This window comes from Sorex araneus, chromosome 1 (genome assembly GCF_027595985.1).
Source record: "Sorex araneus isolate mSorAra2 chromosome 1, mSorAra2.pri, whole genome shotgun sequence".
In the NCBI taxonomy this organism is placed as follows: domain Eukaryota; kingdom Metazoa; phylum Chordata; class Mammalia; order Eulipotyphla; family Soricidae; genus Sorex; species Sorex araneus.
The window spans coordinates 155,380,248-155,395,682 of record NC_073302.1 but is presented as its reverse complement, the minus strand read 5'-3'; the positions used below and the strand labels follow the sequence as shown (position 1 = coordinate 155,395,682).

At 43.2% G+C, this 15,435-nt stretch overlaps 1 protein-coding gene and 1 non-coding gene across 3 annotated transcripts in view; one reads left to right on the top strand and one right to left on the bottom strand.

Annotated features, from left to right (window-relative positions):
- The first annotated feature begins 1,756 nt into the window (after positions 1-1,756).
- The window catches only part of AP3B1 (adaptor related protein complex 3 subunit beta 1), a 225,136-nt gene continuing 211,457 nt past the window's right edge, over positions 1,757-15,435 (top strand). For both annotated transcript variants that reach the window (XR_008627187.1, XM_004613140.2), the window contains exon 1: positions 1,757-2,054. Coding sequence is in view for 1 of the 2 variants with exons in the window: in XM_004613140.2 (XP_004613197.2) it covers positions 1,927-2,054 (128 nt within the window). In the remaining variant the exon portion in view is untranslated. The remainder of the gene's footprint in view (positions 2,055-15,435) is intronic.
- LOC129401340 (U6 spliceosomal RNA) lies at positions 5,189-5,296 on the bottom strand. Its single transcript, XR_008628270.1, has one exon. It is a non-coding gene; the product is annotated as a U6 spliceosomal RNA (small nuclear RNA).

The window sequence follows — 15,435 nt, the reverse complement described above, 5'->3', positions numbered from 1 at the left end:
ATGAATGAGAGAACTGCTGCTCCCCATCTCCACCAGCATGACTTGGTATTATTAGTGACGCTGCTATTGTTTTCTTTATTAATTAGTATGGAGGCCATAACACGGGTGCGTGGGACTGGGCAAGTGGTGCCAGAGACTCCCATATTCAAGGCACGGATGGCTACCATTTGAACCATCTCCATCATTTATTTTGTGGGCAATGGGACACATCAAAAGACACACAGGGGTGCTTCTGGCAGGCAGATGTGTGTGGGGGATACACGATGTGACTGGAATTGAACCCAGGTCAGCTGTGTGCCATCTCTGGGCCCAGGCCATCATTTGGTGTGCACGGCCCTCCCACTATTTTCTTGTAGAGGACCCTCTTGTGGCCTGGGTGCTTCAATATTGCACGAAGACAGTTTCTGTTTTCTTGGCTTTGTGTACCAGCACATGTCTAGTGGGGAAAATAGTGGGGGGAAAGGAGAGGAAGGAGGAGGTTTGAGAGGGAGGTCTGGGGGGAGTTGGGTTTGGAAATGCTCTACCTTATTCCTTCCTTCCTTCCTTCCTTCCTTCCTTCCTTCCTTCCTTCCTTCCTTCCTTCCTTCCTTCCTTCCTTCCTCCCTCCCTCCCTCCCTCCCTCCCTCCCTCCCTCCCTTCCTCCTTCCTTCCTTCCTTCCTTCCTTCCTTCCTTCCTTCCTTCCTTCCTTCCTTCCTTCCTTCCTTCCTTCCTTCCTTTCTTTCTTTTTTTTTTTTTGCTTTATGGGTCACACCTGGCAATGCACAGGGGTTACTCCTAGCTCTGCACTCAGGAATCACCCCTGGCGGTGTTCAGAGGACCATATGGGACGCTGGGAATAGAACCTGGGTCTGTCGCGTACAAGGCAAACGCCCTACCCCCTGTATTATTGCTCCAGCACCCCACTTATTCCTTTATTGCCCGCCTGTCAGGCTCACTCAGCCTGAGCTTCTTAAGCAAGCTCTTTTTTTGTGACACTGCTCCAAAGAAGATAAGGAGGTGCTTGCTCCCTTTGGTTTGGGCTAGTCAGACTCCGGTATGAATGACTCCCTTTCTCAGATTTGAAGAACTGGATTTTTGGTCAAAGATCCCAAAGCAGCGATTCTTTATGGGGCACAAGCTCAAAGGCACGGTCAGCAGAGATCTCATCCAAGGGGAGAGTTCTGGGATCACGTTTGCCTGGGCGATCGAGACTAGTTACTTACACACACACACATACATATATATGTATATATATTATATATATCAGTGGGAAGCACACATGCATGCTCAGCATGTTTGAGGTCCTGGGTACTATAGCTGATATCCCAAAACATTAAAAACAAAACAAAACAAAAAACAGGTTGGTTGGTGCAGTAAAGCCACACTCGCTGAAGGGAGAGAGCACAAAAACGCAGCAAAGGAAAAGTGAGAATGATGGTTTAGGAGAGTCAACCTGGTGTGTTACGTGGCATTTCGGAGAAATCTGAAAGCAACTGATTTCCAGCAGGAATTCGAGTTAAGAGAGGTTCGGCTCGGGTTCGGGAACCTCCTTCAGGGTCCAAAATGGATACCGTTGGCGACTCGAATAAAAAACCCCCAAAGCACCGGGATCCGGATTTTTTTTTTTTTTTTTCCGCCCTTTTCAACGCAACCTGGATTCCAGCTCCGCGGGTACCGCCAAAACCCGGAGAGGGATGCTCCAGGCCGGGCCCGGAGCGGCCGGGGGTGGGCGCGGGCCGGCCGCGCACTGGGCATGCGCAGGGGCTGGCCCGCCGAGTCGGCTCCGGGAGCCGTGACGAGTCCGGAAGCGGCTGCGCGCGCCCCGCGGCGTCAGAACTAGTTTGGTTCCTGGACCTGCGGACTGGACTGGACCCCCCACCCCCGCCACCGCACCTTGGGACGGAGCCCCGGGCAGGACCCCCACGGCCGCCTCCCGCGCCGCAGCCATGTCCAGCAACAGCTTCGCTTACAATGACCAGTCCGGAGGCGGGGAGGCGACGGAGCTGGGGCAGGAGGCGACCTCGACCATGTCCTCCTCGGGCGCCTTCGGCCTCTTTAGCAGCGACATGAAGAAGTGAGGAGCCAGGCTGGGGTGCGGGGACGGAACCCAGGGGCAGGGGGGAGCCCCCCGGCACCAGTCTTGGGGGTGGGCTGGAGGTGCGGACCCGGCGGCCGGGCGGGGTAGGGTCCTGCGGCGAGCGCGCCCCAGCGGGCGCTAACGTCTCCCCCAGCCGGCTCGGGGGGCGGGTACCCAGGGGAGTGGTGGAGGCTTGAGGGGACCAAGTTTGGGGTGCAGCTAAGTTTTCCAACTTTTTTCCGCGAGAAAAGCACCCTTTGAAGCGAGCGCTTCGGTATCTGGATATTGGTGTGGGCTGGAGCGCAGGAATCTGAATTTTTGGAACCAGCGCTTGTGGGGAGTTTCATGCCAGTAGCAGCAAGCCCCGGGACACTCGCCTGTTGCGGGGGCAGCGGGGGCTGGGAAGGTGCCTGTTGCGGGGGCAGCGGGGGCTGGGGAAGGTGCCTGTTGCGGGGGCAGCGGGGGCTGGGGAAGGTGCCTGTTGCGGGGGCAGCGGGGGCTGGGGAAGGTGCCTGTTGCGGGGGCAGCAGGGACTGGGGAAGGGGCGAGGGGGCGTCCGTCTGCGCGTTGCGTTGGGAACGCGGCTAAGATCCTGGAGTGTAGGGGTCAGGAGAGGCTGTACTCGCTTAAGGGATGGGTGAAGAAACTTGTATTTCATGTCAGTATCTTTTGCGGTACAAAGGGGGAAAAAAAAACCCACCCCAGCTCCGAACAAAAAATAAGCGTTCGAGTAGAGCATTTTTAGCGTGCGACTAATGAACGAATATCAGACTTTTACAATTAATGGGATTTTTTTAGTAAAAGGAACCACAGAAAGTTACTCAGACTTTTAAATAAAGACTGTTTTAAGTACATATGCAAGACCTTCGTGTGTGTGTGTTTGTATGTAAATCTGCAGCTTGGGAAGAAAACTCATGCAAAATATGTGTGTGTGTGTGTGTGTGTGTGTGTGTGTGTGTAAATCTGCAGTATGCTGGGAATGCTGATCGCTGTATTTTAAGCTATGTTTTAATCATTTTAACTTTTTTCTTATGTTTAATTTCACTACTAGCCACTCTGGTCTAGTAATAGTCTGTCAGAAGCTTATTGCCAGTTGTACAGGTGGCTTTTGCAGATGTCTGGAAGGTATGGTTAAAATTTAAATCTTACTAGAGCAGGGTAATCTGGAAAGTGCTAGTCATTGCAATGGTGATTAAATTTTTACTTTGTTTAATTTGACTGACTGAAATCTTGTGTGCAGGTTGTGGAATGCAGTTTTCTATTTGTTTTCCTTATTCCCAGGTTAGAAAAGTTAGAAAAGTAAGAGAATTCATTTTTTTTCATATTTCTTTCTGCACATTTGGAAGATGTTCTAATATGGGGCTTGTTTGCCCCTTTCTACCTTTTTATTAGCAAAATACTTCAGACTTGAGTTATCCTGGAATTCCCACTGGCATGTGATGTGCTTACCATTAATTTACTTTTATGATCTGAGATATTCTTGTTTTGTTAGATTTGAACCTGGGAAGGGCTAGGGGGAGTATGGCTTTGACGACAACCAGCAGTCATCTAGCCAACAATATTTAAAATAAAAAGATCAAACACTGTGCTTCTGTATTTGTACGCATTACTTGACATTTGTTATTTGTCCCCTAAAAAGTATATTGTTTGTTATCTAATATCTGACTCCTCTTTTAATGATAGAGAAATTGAAGCACATGTGGCTAATGGGTGCTCCAGATTGCAAAGCCTGTATATGAAACATGAATTAGGGCATTCTAGTCTTAGAATGAGTTCTTTGATTCCTTCATTTGTACCACTTAGCACTTGGTCAAAGTTGTGATGGTTTTATTAGAGAAGCAGACAATTCATCTAAAGTTAAATCTTTAGATGGAATATGACCTTGAAGTTTCCAGAAATGAGAAACATTTTGGCAATTAAACAGTTAAACTGCAATCTATTGGGGGTTGTACAAAAACAAAAAGACCCTGTTTTGCAAGTGTGTGCAGGATTAACCTCATGGACCTACTGTCCTCTCATTAATAAAATGATGATGAGCCGTCTCCCACTTCCCTCACCTGCATCCCACCCCTATTTTCAAACCAAATGTCAACATTTACGTAAAAATTTTTAAAACTTACCTTATGAGCAGATGGTTCTAATTTTTGATTATCTACTTTATTTAGTTTAGTTTTTCTATTTTTGCTTTGGTCTTTGGACCACACCTGACCTTTTTCAGGACTTACTCCTGGCTCAGGGACCACTCCTGGCAGGCTCCAGGGAACGTAATAGGGTGTCAGGGATTGAACCTAGGTTGGTTCCATGCTACACAAATGCCCTACTGTTGTACTATCACTCTGGCCCCTCTATTTTGTCTTTTGGGCCATGGTCTCACATCCCTGACCATCCCCCCCTCCCCCCCAACTCATCCCAGGGGAGATGGTGATACTCCTCGCTTGATGATATATTTTATAAATAACTAAGCTTTACAGGAAAGCTTTTTTTGAAGAATAGTATAGAGAAATATCCTTTATGCAGATGCAGCACTTAAAAATGTTTACTATATTACTTTTTTTTTTTTTTTTTTTTTTGGTGTTTTGGGTCACACCTGGCTATGCACAGGGGTGATTCCTGGTTCTGCACTCAGGAATTACTCCTGGCGGTGCTCAGGGGACTATATGGGATGCTGGGAATCGAACCTAGGTCGCCTGCCTGGAAGGCAAATGCCCTACCTGCTGTGCTATCGCTCCACCCCCTCTTTTGTTTTTCTTTACCCAAACATACACAGGTATTTTCTGAACCTTTGGATATTGGAGAATGGGTTGATAGCATTATGTCCCTTTGTTTCTAATAATTGAATATTTATTTTTAAAGAACAAGGATATTCTTTCACATGACTATATGCTATTATTTTCAGCCCACCTGACATCAATTTAGTCTTATGGTCTATAATTCAGTGTAATCATTACGCTAGTAAATAATTTTTAAAAGAATTTTCTTCTCTAGAATGGAACTAGTCTAGAATAATGATTTCATTGCTATCTGTTAATCGTTTTTTTTTTTTAATTTTTAAAATTTTATTGAATCACCGTGAGATAGTTACAAGCTTTCATGTTTGGGTTACAATCTCACAATGATCAAACACCCATCCCAAAAATATGGAACACTTCATGAATTTACATGTCATCCTTACACAGGGGCCATGTGTATCGTTCTCTGTATCGTTCCAATTTTAGTATATGTGCTGCCAAAGCGAGCACTGTTAAATCGTTTTTGAGGAGCAAATCTGATCTTTGTCTTCTTCCTTGATACATTCCAAGAATGCAAGCCTGTTGTTTGACAGCATGTTAATCAGTTGGTTTTGCTGATATTTCCTCATATTTATTTTTTAATTTTTTTATTTGGCCACATCTGGTGATGCTCAGAATTACTCCTGGCTCTGTGTTCAGGAATCACTTCTGGTGATGCTCTGGGACCATACGGGATTCTGACGATTGAACCTGGGTCAACTGTGTGCAAAGCAAGTACCCTGCCCACTGTACTATCTGTAGCCCATTTCTTCATATTTATATTAGTGTTTTATTCTTGGCCAGAAGATAACCATAGATGATACAACCATGCAGACATATTGCTCTTCATCAAATTCAGCAGTCCTTGTATGTAGCAACCACGTATGGATCTGTTAAACCGTTCTTTACCACCTCGGCTGCAAAATAGTATTAATTCCAATTCTGACTCCATCAGTTTTCTGTTATGTAGTCCCTTGTCTTGGAGCTCTGTCATTATCCATCTGAAGGATGCTGAATAACTTCTTAGTCATAGGATTATTGATGGTTTTTGCTTTATGAATTTTTTCTTCTTTTTTTCAATATATTTTTTTGGCTTTTTGGGTCACACCCGTTGATGCACGGGATTACTTCTGGCTCTGCACTCAGGAATTACTCCTGGCAGTGCTCAGGGGACCATATGGATGGGGATTGAACCCGGGCCGGCTTCGTGCAAGGCAAACGCCCTACCTGCTGTGGTATCGCTCCAGCCCCTGCTTTATGAATTTAATCTTATTCACCAATCTGTTTTTTCCTCCACTTATCACAAAACCAGAGTTAGGGAGTTTTTAGTTTGGTTTATAAAATGAGCACCAATACATCATTTAGTGATAAATCAGTAGCACTCGTAGCACTGTTGCATTGTTGTCTCATTGTTTATTGATTTGCTTGAGCGGGCACCAGTAACATCTCTATTGTGAGACTTGTTATTACTGTTTCTGGCATAAGGAATACGCCACAGGTAGCTTGCCAGGCTCTGCTGTGTGGGTGGGATACTCTCAGTAGCTTGCTGAGTTCTACTAGAGGAACGGAGGAATCGAACCCGGGTTGGCCGTGTGCAAGGCAAATGCTCTACCAGCTCTGCTGTCGCTCCAGTCCTAGTGGTAAATGAGACCTGTATAAATTATTTACTTCAAAAAAAAAAGTAAAGAATTACATTCTTGTATTCCTTTTGGGATTGTTGTAAAATTTTATTACACAGTGTTTTCCCTTTAAACAAATACAGAACAATCCCTGTATTTGCATGTTATTCTTGTGCAGGGGCTGTACTATCTTCTTGGTGTTGTTCCAGTTTTAATTTGCTGCCAGAGTGAGTTAAAATTAGTTTCTTTTGTCTTAAGATTTTTTTTTTCCCTGTTTGGGACCACACCCAGCAGTGTTCAGGGCTTACTCCTAGATCATTTCTGGCAGTGCTCAGAGGATCATAGGTGATGCTGGGATCTAACCTGGGTCAGCTTCATGCAAGGCAAGCCTCTTAACTCCTGTACTATCTCTCTAGCCATTGAGCTTTTCTTTTATCTTAGTAAGTTTGACTATGTGTGTATAATTACTGTTTTAATTATTTTCTGCGTTAAACAGAAATTAATTCCTAGGAGGAGACAAGATTGATTTTTATAATCAGTAATAAAATGAAAAAAATTCTGAATCTTTTTTTTTCTTTCGAAAACATCATGGTGTATAAGAATTTTGACCCGGAGTCAGAGACCTAGATTTAAGTTAATATTTTCTATGTATGATAATGTTTTTTGTTGAAATTGCTTGGTTTATCCTTAGTTTTAGAAAAGGTATGGTAGTATTTGCCTATTTTTCTTTGGTTTTGGGGTCAATTCTCGAAGTGCTGAGGGCTTTCTCCTGGCTCTACACTCAGGGATCACTCCTAGAGGGTTGGGGGAACATTTAGGGTGCCAGAGATTGAGCCTTGGCTCGCTGTGTGTAAGACTAGTGCCGTATCCACTTTACTATTGCTCTGGTTTCAGGTAGGTTCTCATATGATGGTATAATCAAAAGTGATTTTTATGTTAGGGTATTTACCAGTACTATTTGGAAAAGATGATAAAAACTTAGCTAAGTTGAATTTTGAATTCATTTTGAATTTTAAAGCCTGAGAAGGTTTTGGCTGAATGAAGAAAAGTCGGGATGGAGATTTTCAGGCAGAAAAAAAAAGAAAAGTTATAAAAGAAAATTTATGCTTAGATGAGGTATAAATTTGGGCATCGAAATTTAGAATTGTATATAGTAATACAAGTAATATAACACAGGTGTGTATTAAACCGGGCTGCGATCTCCCCAGAGAAATTACAGGAAGACAAGTTGAGATGCAATAAGCAAAGGGTCTTTATTGGTTAGCTTGACTACTCGAGCTAGGGCCCTCCTCTGGCTCACCAGCACAGTGGCAGCCTTCTTGGAAGGAGCGGCCCCAGAGTCTCAAAAGTGAGGTGCTTTTATACCATAACATTATATAACAGGGACTTTCCACAGACCACCCTTTTGGTGTAAGTCTGAGGGGGCTTTCCACTGCTTGTGCTTAGCTGATTGGTCAGAGTTGGAGTTACAGAAAGGTTGCATAAGAGTTACATAAGGTTTATATGGGGAGGCTTCCCTACCTGCATCTGATTAGTAACCCTTAGTTGACCTCACCATGGCTATCTCACTTTGGGGAAATCATGACTCAATTCCAGGAATTCTGGAACCGAAATCCAGGCCTAGCTTCTTCCGGCTTCTTTATGAGCCTGTCATGGCGCTGCCTCTGCTTCTCTATCTCTCATGTGAACATGGATGAAACAACTGGGAGAAATTTTGTTATTAAAGAAGGCAAATAACCACTGCCAGATGGTTTAGACAAAACCATCATTCCCATCCTTATTTGCACTCATCATCATCATTATTTCTTTTTGAAGTAAAACAGATTTTATTTGGAGGCTTTGAAGGGAAGGAGGAAGAGAAAGTGGGTGAGAGTGGAGAGTAACGTGCTCAGGAGAGAACCTGGGCTTCCCCAAGGGTGCAGAGAGCCCCTACACACATCCCAGCGTTAGACATGAAAGTATGAAAGCACACATCTCCAGAGGAGAGATGCGGTGCCACATGTGCTCGGCCGACGCATGTGCTCAGCCACCAGTGCAAGCAGCACATGGGCTCTGGAAGCATATGTGCCATCATTATCATTTTTATTTGAAATGCTGGGAAATGGACCTAGGGCCTAACACCTAGGGCCTAATGCTCTCTCATTAGTTACATCTGGTGGAACCAGCATTTCAAAGGTGTGAACTAGAAGAGACAGTGCTTAGAGTAGTAGGGAAATGTAGAAGGAAGATGCTTTCAAAAAACAGCAGGAGTGGGCTCTAAAGATAGTATGGGGTTAGGGTGCTTGCCTTTGCTTACAGCTGACCCTGGGCAGGTATAGTCTGAAAACCACCAAAAGAAAAAGAGAGAAACTTCAGTATGAGTTTATAAACTTTTATGATTATTTTTCTGTAAATAAGGATGCTTATTTTTTGTTTGCTTTTTTTTATAAGTACAATAATTTTATTATTTAAAGAAATATGGAAATAAAGGGAAGGAGAGAGTTACACATCAAAGCCTTCTCTAGATGGGAGGGGGCCTTGAATAGCTTTTGGGAGGGACTTTGATATATATGATATGCAACACGAATCACGAAATCCCGTTAATCATCGATTTCTCGAGCGGGCTCAATAACCTCTCCATTCGTTCTTTCCCTGAGATCTTAGAAGTCTCTCTTGACTCCCAATGATGTCACACTGGAGGCTCTTACAGGGTCAGGGAATGAGATCCAGCTTGTTACTGGATTTAGCATATGAATACACCATGGGAAGCTTGCAAGGCTGACCCATGTGGGCAGGAAACTCTCAGAAGCTTGCCATTTTCTCCCAGAGGGAGAAGTAGGCTACAAGATATCTTCTGGGAGATAGCTTCTGGGAACTTGCTTTTAAGTCTCTGGATGTTAGCCGTTGATGGGATTACACATACCTGGGTTCCTCTGCCGTTCGAACGTGTGGAGAGGGGCCTCGAGCATGCCTGTAGCTAGGTTCTGGTGGTCTTCGGCCGCTGGGAGCTCTGCTCAGGGTGGGGAGGGGAACTGGAGTCCATCCCCTCCGAGGGGCCCCTGGGAAGACAGGCAGGCATACAGGCAAGAGACTCTGCCATGATATGCATATGACATATATATATTTCTGCATAATCTCTAGAAAACTGCTTTTTTTTTAAATGGATTGGCTACTCAAGTCAATGATTGTGATACTCTAGTTCTGTAATATTTAATTTTAATGAGGGTCTATACTATATTTTTTAGTGAACTTCTTTATTTTTTATTTATTTAGTTATTTTTTAAATTTATTTTATTGAATCACCATGTGGTAAGTTACAAAGTTCTCAGGCTTATGTCTCAGTTATACATTGCTCGAACACCTGTCCCTTCACCAGTGCCCATATTCCACCACCAAAACCCCCAGTATACCTCCCACCCCCCCGCCCCCCACCCCCACCTGCATAGCTGATAAATTTCACTTCATTTTCTCTTTACCTTGATTACATTCCATATTTCAACACAAAACTCACTATTGTTGTTCGAGTTTCCCCCCAAAAAACAGCCCTACTGACAAGGAAGCATTTGATAATTAGTTTTCCATTTCTGAGAATGAAGAGATATGAAGTCACGCGGCTGCGAGGTTTAGGATTTCTGTATTTTAGTATTTTAGTAATTAAGTCCAGGGAGATTTATGTTAGAAATTGCATCATTTCCCTTCCTGGGGCAGCATGGGGCAGCAGTGGCTTAGTTCACAGTCTAGAGACATAGCTGCAAGCAGTTACTGGGACCCAAAGCAGTCTAGCTGGCCTGCGGATCATGGTCGATCAGCAGCAGAGCGGCTGCACAAATGTGTGGCCACTCAGGTAGAATCTCGGTGGAGCACGTGCCGGTATCGCCCCCGGCCCAAGACTGCCCATGTGTCTTGCTGTTTCAAGTTCATAACTTTTTTTTTTCCTCCTTCCCGCACCACCAAGTTCGTACCTGCTTAATAGTCCTCATAATATGGCGGACACCATGCTGCTTTTCCCTGAAAAGGGAAAAAAAAGGGAGAAAGAAGGATCTTTCCCCTCCTTAGCTGGCGTGGGGCTATGGCTTAGTTCACAGTCTAGAAACATGGCTGCAAGCAGTTGCTGGGACCAAAAGTAGTCTAGCTGGCCTCCGGATCGTGGTCGATCAGCAGCAGAGTGGCTGCACAAACGTGTGGCCACCTGGGTCGTATCCCCATTTCTTTCCTCAATGAACTTCTTTAAATAGTTATGGTGGTTCAACACTTCTTCAGTGTTCTTTTTGCTTGTCTTGGTATTTTTTATTGATGCCCTTAACTCATTTAGTCATTCTGTATTCTCAGTTATTTTGTATCTCAGTAAATTTTTGTTGATTGTTATGTAGGACATGGCAAATAATTTTTCCTCTGCTCCTTGTAGATTCTTTTTTTTAACTTTTTTTTTTTTTTTTTTTTTTGCTTTTTTTGGGTCACACTCGGCGATGCTCAGGGGTTATTCCTCTGCACTCAGGAATTACTCCTGGCGGTGCTCGGGGGACTACATGGGATGCTGGGAACGAAAACGGGTCAGTCACATGCAAGGCAAACAAACGTCCTATCCAATGTGCTATTGCTCCAGCCCCACTCTTTGTAGATTCTTAACTGAGATATCCCCTGTTAGTAAAGGATAGATCAGCAAAAGGAAGTTTTAACCACTTATATAAAGAACACTCAAAGATATTAGATCCAGGGGCTAACTGGATGATTGAGCCTGAAAGATGCCATCCTAAGCTTAGGAATAGGAAAGGGACTGGAACTTCAGAGGTCCAAGGAGAGCCATTTGCTAGAATCTAAGAACATGATTTCAGTGTGCAGAAAATGTTGGTGCTTGAATTGTTTGCATATTATGAGGAGCAAAGGATTCTCAATGTGTGTTCCTTTTTCTTGTGTTCAGGAGCCCACGGTTGTAGGTATGAAAATACACTGCATTCATGGTTTACTTCTGTAGCATCATTTGCCCTTTTGGTTTGTGAGATAAAGAAACAGTTCCCATGTTGTCCAAATTCATGATGGTTGTGATAGTGGTAAGGTTCCTCAGGCTTTGGAACTTTAGAGCTTTTATATTTGTTCAACAAAAATAGTTTTATGTATGGTCTGGAGCAATAGCACAGTGGGTAGGGTGTTTGCCTTGCACGTGGCTGACCCGGGTTCGAGTCCTCCGTCCCTCTCGGAGAGCCTGGCAAGATGCCAAGAATATCTCGTCCACATGGCAGAGCCTGGCAAGCTACCTGTGGTGTATTCGATATGCCAAAAACAGTAACAAGTCTCACAATGGAGATATTACTGGTGCCCGTTTGAGCAAATCAATGAACAATGAACAGTACTGCTATGACAGTACAGTACTGTTTAGTACAGTAGTTATCAGCTTATCAGTTTGTAAAATATCTGCAGTTAACATGCCAGAATACATAGAAACAAACCACCACAACAAAAACAAGTGATCATCTGTATTTATATTTATGTCCCAACTTCTTTATTCATTTACTATAGATACTTAGGTTGTTTCTGTATCTTGACCACTGTAAATAGTGCCACTACAAACATGGGATTTATTTTTATTTATTTTAGCTTTTGGGCCACACCCAGCAATGCTCAGGGCTTACTCCTGGCTCTGCACTCAGGAATCACTTCTGGTGGTACTTGGGGGGGGCCATATGGGATGTTGGGGATTGAACCAGGTTTAACCATGTGTAAGTCAAGCACCCAACCTGTAGTACTATCGCTCCGGCCCCTGCATATTTATTTTTGACTCATTGTTCTTATTTTCTTGCATACTTTGCCCCAAAATGCAGTTACTAGTTCATATTGTATGCCTCATTTTTGATTTTTCTGAAATGCCTATGCTGTTTTTCTTGATTTCCATATCAGTTTACATACTTATCAGTAGTGTAGAGGGTCTTTTTCAAATTTCTTGTCTTTTTTTTTTTTCATGACAGCCATTTTTACAGGTGTGAGGGGAGACTTTGTTATGGGTTTTTCTTTTTTCTTTTTTTTCTTGTATTTTCTTGATTATTTTTTTTATAATGGGCATCCTGTCAGGTTCCCATTGACTATTTGTATGTCATTTTTAGAAGAATGTTTGTCCCTGTCTCAGAAACTTGAAACTTCACTTGTAATTAATGTATTCTGTTGAAAATGACATTATGTGACAAGTATTTCAATAGATGGAAACTTTTTTTTTTTCTTTTTGGGTCACATCTGGCGATGCACAGGGGTTACTCTTGGCTCTGCACTCAGGAATTACTCCTGGCAGTGCTCAGGGGACCATATGGGATGCTGGGAATCGAACCCGGGTCGACCGCGTGCAAGGCAAACGCCCTACCTGCTGTGCTATTGCTTCAGCCCTAGATGGCAAACTTTTAAGTAATTATATAAACAAGAGATTTGTGACTTTAGAGTCTATTCAGAATAGACTCTACAAGCCAGACTTGTAGGAATTTGTAAGCCTTTAAAATTTTATTTTATATGGATGCCTGTCTAGACTCGTTGGTGCTGGGGTTGCCTGGGGCCACTGTTGGTGGTGTTTGGGTGCCACCAGGGTAGTCTTGGCTGGACTGAGGTCAGGGCCCATGTGATACCTGAAATGAACTCAAGGATTTGCACATATGAAGCATGTACTCACCCTCATAAGCCATGTTCCTGACTTCCCCTTTTAAGCCCTACAGAGCTTCAGTCAAGGTAATTTGGAGGGTTATATGGCTCAAGGTAAAAAGTGGCTTTTTCCTAATTGTTGTGGAAAACACATTTACTTGCACTTTTTTCTTAAAGTCTGTAGTTCACTAGTGTGAATATTTACATAGCTGTGAACCAGGTCTCTCAAAGTTTTTCATCTCCCAGCACTATCCTGTGACTTTAAAAAAAATGGATTTTTTTCCTGAAAAGTCAAGTGCTTCAGGGACACAGCTTATCTAAGGTAGAGATTGCATATTGATTTACTCAATTCCCTGTACAGAAGGCTGATCCAAACTCATCAGATGGAAAACTTACCTTCTGTGGCCTTGGACGTTGTTGTTGTTTTCTTAAAAGAAGTTAAAAATTAATCTCGCTTTGAGTTGGCAAATTTCTTGAACAATTTGTGGAAAACTTACATTTATTCTGGTATAGTTTATAAATTTCGTGGAGGAAAATCGGATACTAATACTCAGAACTTGATGTACACACTGCCTCATTGGCAGATCTAGGTTTATGCCCATCTGTTACAGTGGCACCATGCCCATTATTACAGTGGCATGCCAGTATCAGTGAGGCATGTGAGCCAACAGAGATGAATTGTCTGGATGGAATACAGTATTCTGTAATACTAATTAATTTTGAGCTGATGAATCTACATGAAATAATGTTAACCAGATACAGTCAGAGTAATGCCAGTGAAAATACATTTTAGTTTAACTTATACAGAAGCATATCACAGATGTTTTAGACTCCTGCTAAGAATATCTAGTTATCAGTTTTCTTTTCATAAAAACTTTGAGTTTAGGAGGAAAAATAGGGCCTGGGGAGATAGCTCCTAGGAAGAGCATATGCTTTTCCGTACAGGATGGGAGGCCCAGGTTCTATCCCTGCCCAACCCATCACATATAGAACTTCCCTGAATATTGCTGAGAGAGATGACCCCCAGCAGAAGAGGCATACTCCCTAAGGACAAACACTGGGTGTGACCCCCAGCCAAATAGCAAAGAAAAGAATAGAGCAATTTTCTTCAAGATCTACACGAGATGTTCTTGTAGTAAATAGGGATGTAGTGTTGTGGTTTCTAGGTTATGTATTTTTTTTTTTTCCTGTTTGGGTCATACCTGGCGATGCACAGGGTTTACTCCTGGCTCTCCACTCAGGAATTATCCCTGGCGGTGCTTGGGGGACCATATGGGATGCTGGGAATCAAACCCTGGTCGGCCACATGCAAGGCAAACGCCCTACCCGCTTTATTGCTCCAGCCCCTAGGTTACGGATTTGTATACCTTGGAGTATTACCTTATAATTCTTGAAATGTATTTATATACTCAGCTTTATAGCAGAAATTGATAGTGAAGTGGGAAATGGAAGGATATTTGATTTCTAAACAAGACCCAGCTTTGATTTCTTGCTTTGCACTTCAAACTTAGAAGGTTCTGTGAGTTTAGACTTCATGTTGTATAATCTTACGTTGTCCTTATGTTTTCTGAGTCTCAGTTTCCATCTCTGTTAAGTGAAAACAATGACCATAGATATTCATAAAGAATATCTGCTAGCAAAACAATACTATCACAGGTTTTAGAAAATACCACTATTAGGTGGTGGCTGATAATGGTATCTCTTGTATCACTTGTCATCCTGTTGCTCATTGATTTGCTCAAGTGGGTGCCAGTAACGTCTCCATCCGTCCCTCTCGAGTGATTGTGTAGCCCAATGGCATCTGATTGCTCCAGGAACATGAAGAGCCTCAAACTGTTCATTCAGGGTCTTGCCGAGGAAGTCTGACCATCTTGTAGGTGGGCGGCCAGGTATTCTTTTGACATCCCGTGGGATCCAGTCATTATCAGCTCTAGTCCAGTGGTCATCTACAAATTGCATTACATGTCACGTTGTAACGATTGGCACAAACATGCCACACATCTTGTGCATGGACGTGCTGCTCACGTACAGAAAGTACTGGCTAGATTGACACAGTCGATGCAAGGAGTCCAGCCCTGCACCTGCCTGCACCTCTGGGCAGCACCTGTTGGTTCGCTCTTTGCTGGTTGGCACCATTGCCACCCCTTCGCCATGATGAGGCGGTGAACGATTGAGGAGGGCTGATAATTAGTGTAATTAATTAATTTTGTGTTTATAAAGGCATATTAGAGGCAAATTCATCAGGAATATTAAAAGAATATAACTCTTATCCCATACCTACCAAAATAACTGCAATAAAAAAGTATTTAGATATATTTAAAAAGCCAATTGCTAATGTATATGTGCCACGTATGACTGAATCATGGTGCTTGTGTTTCTTACATGGCTTCTTTTATT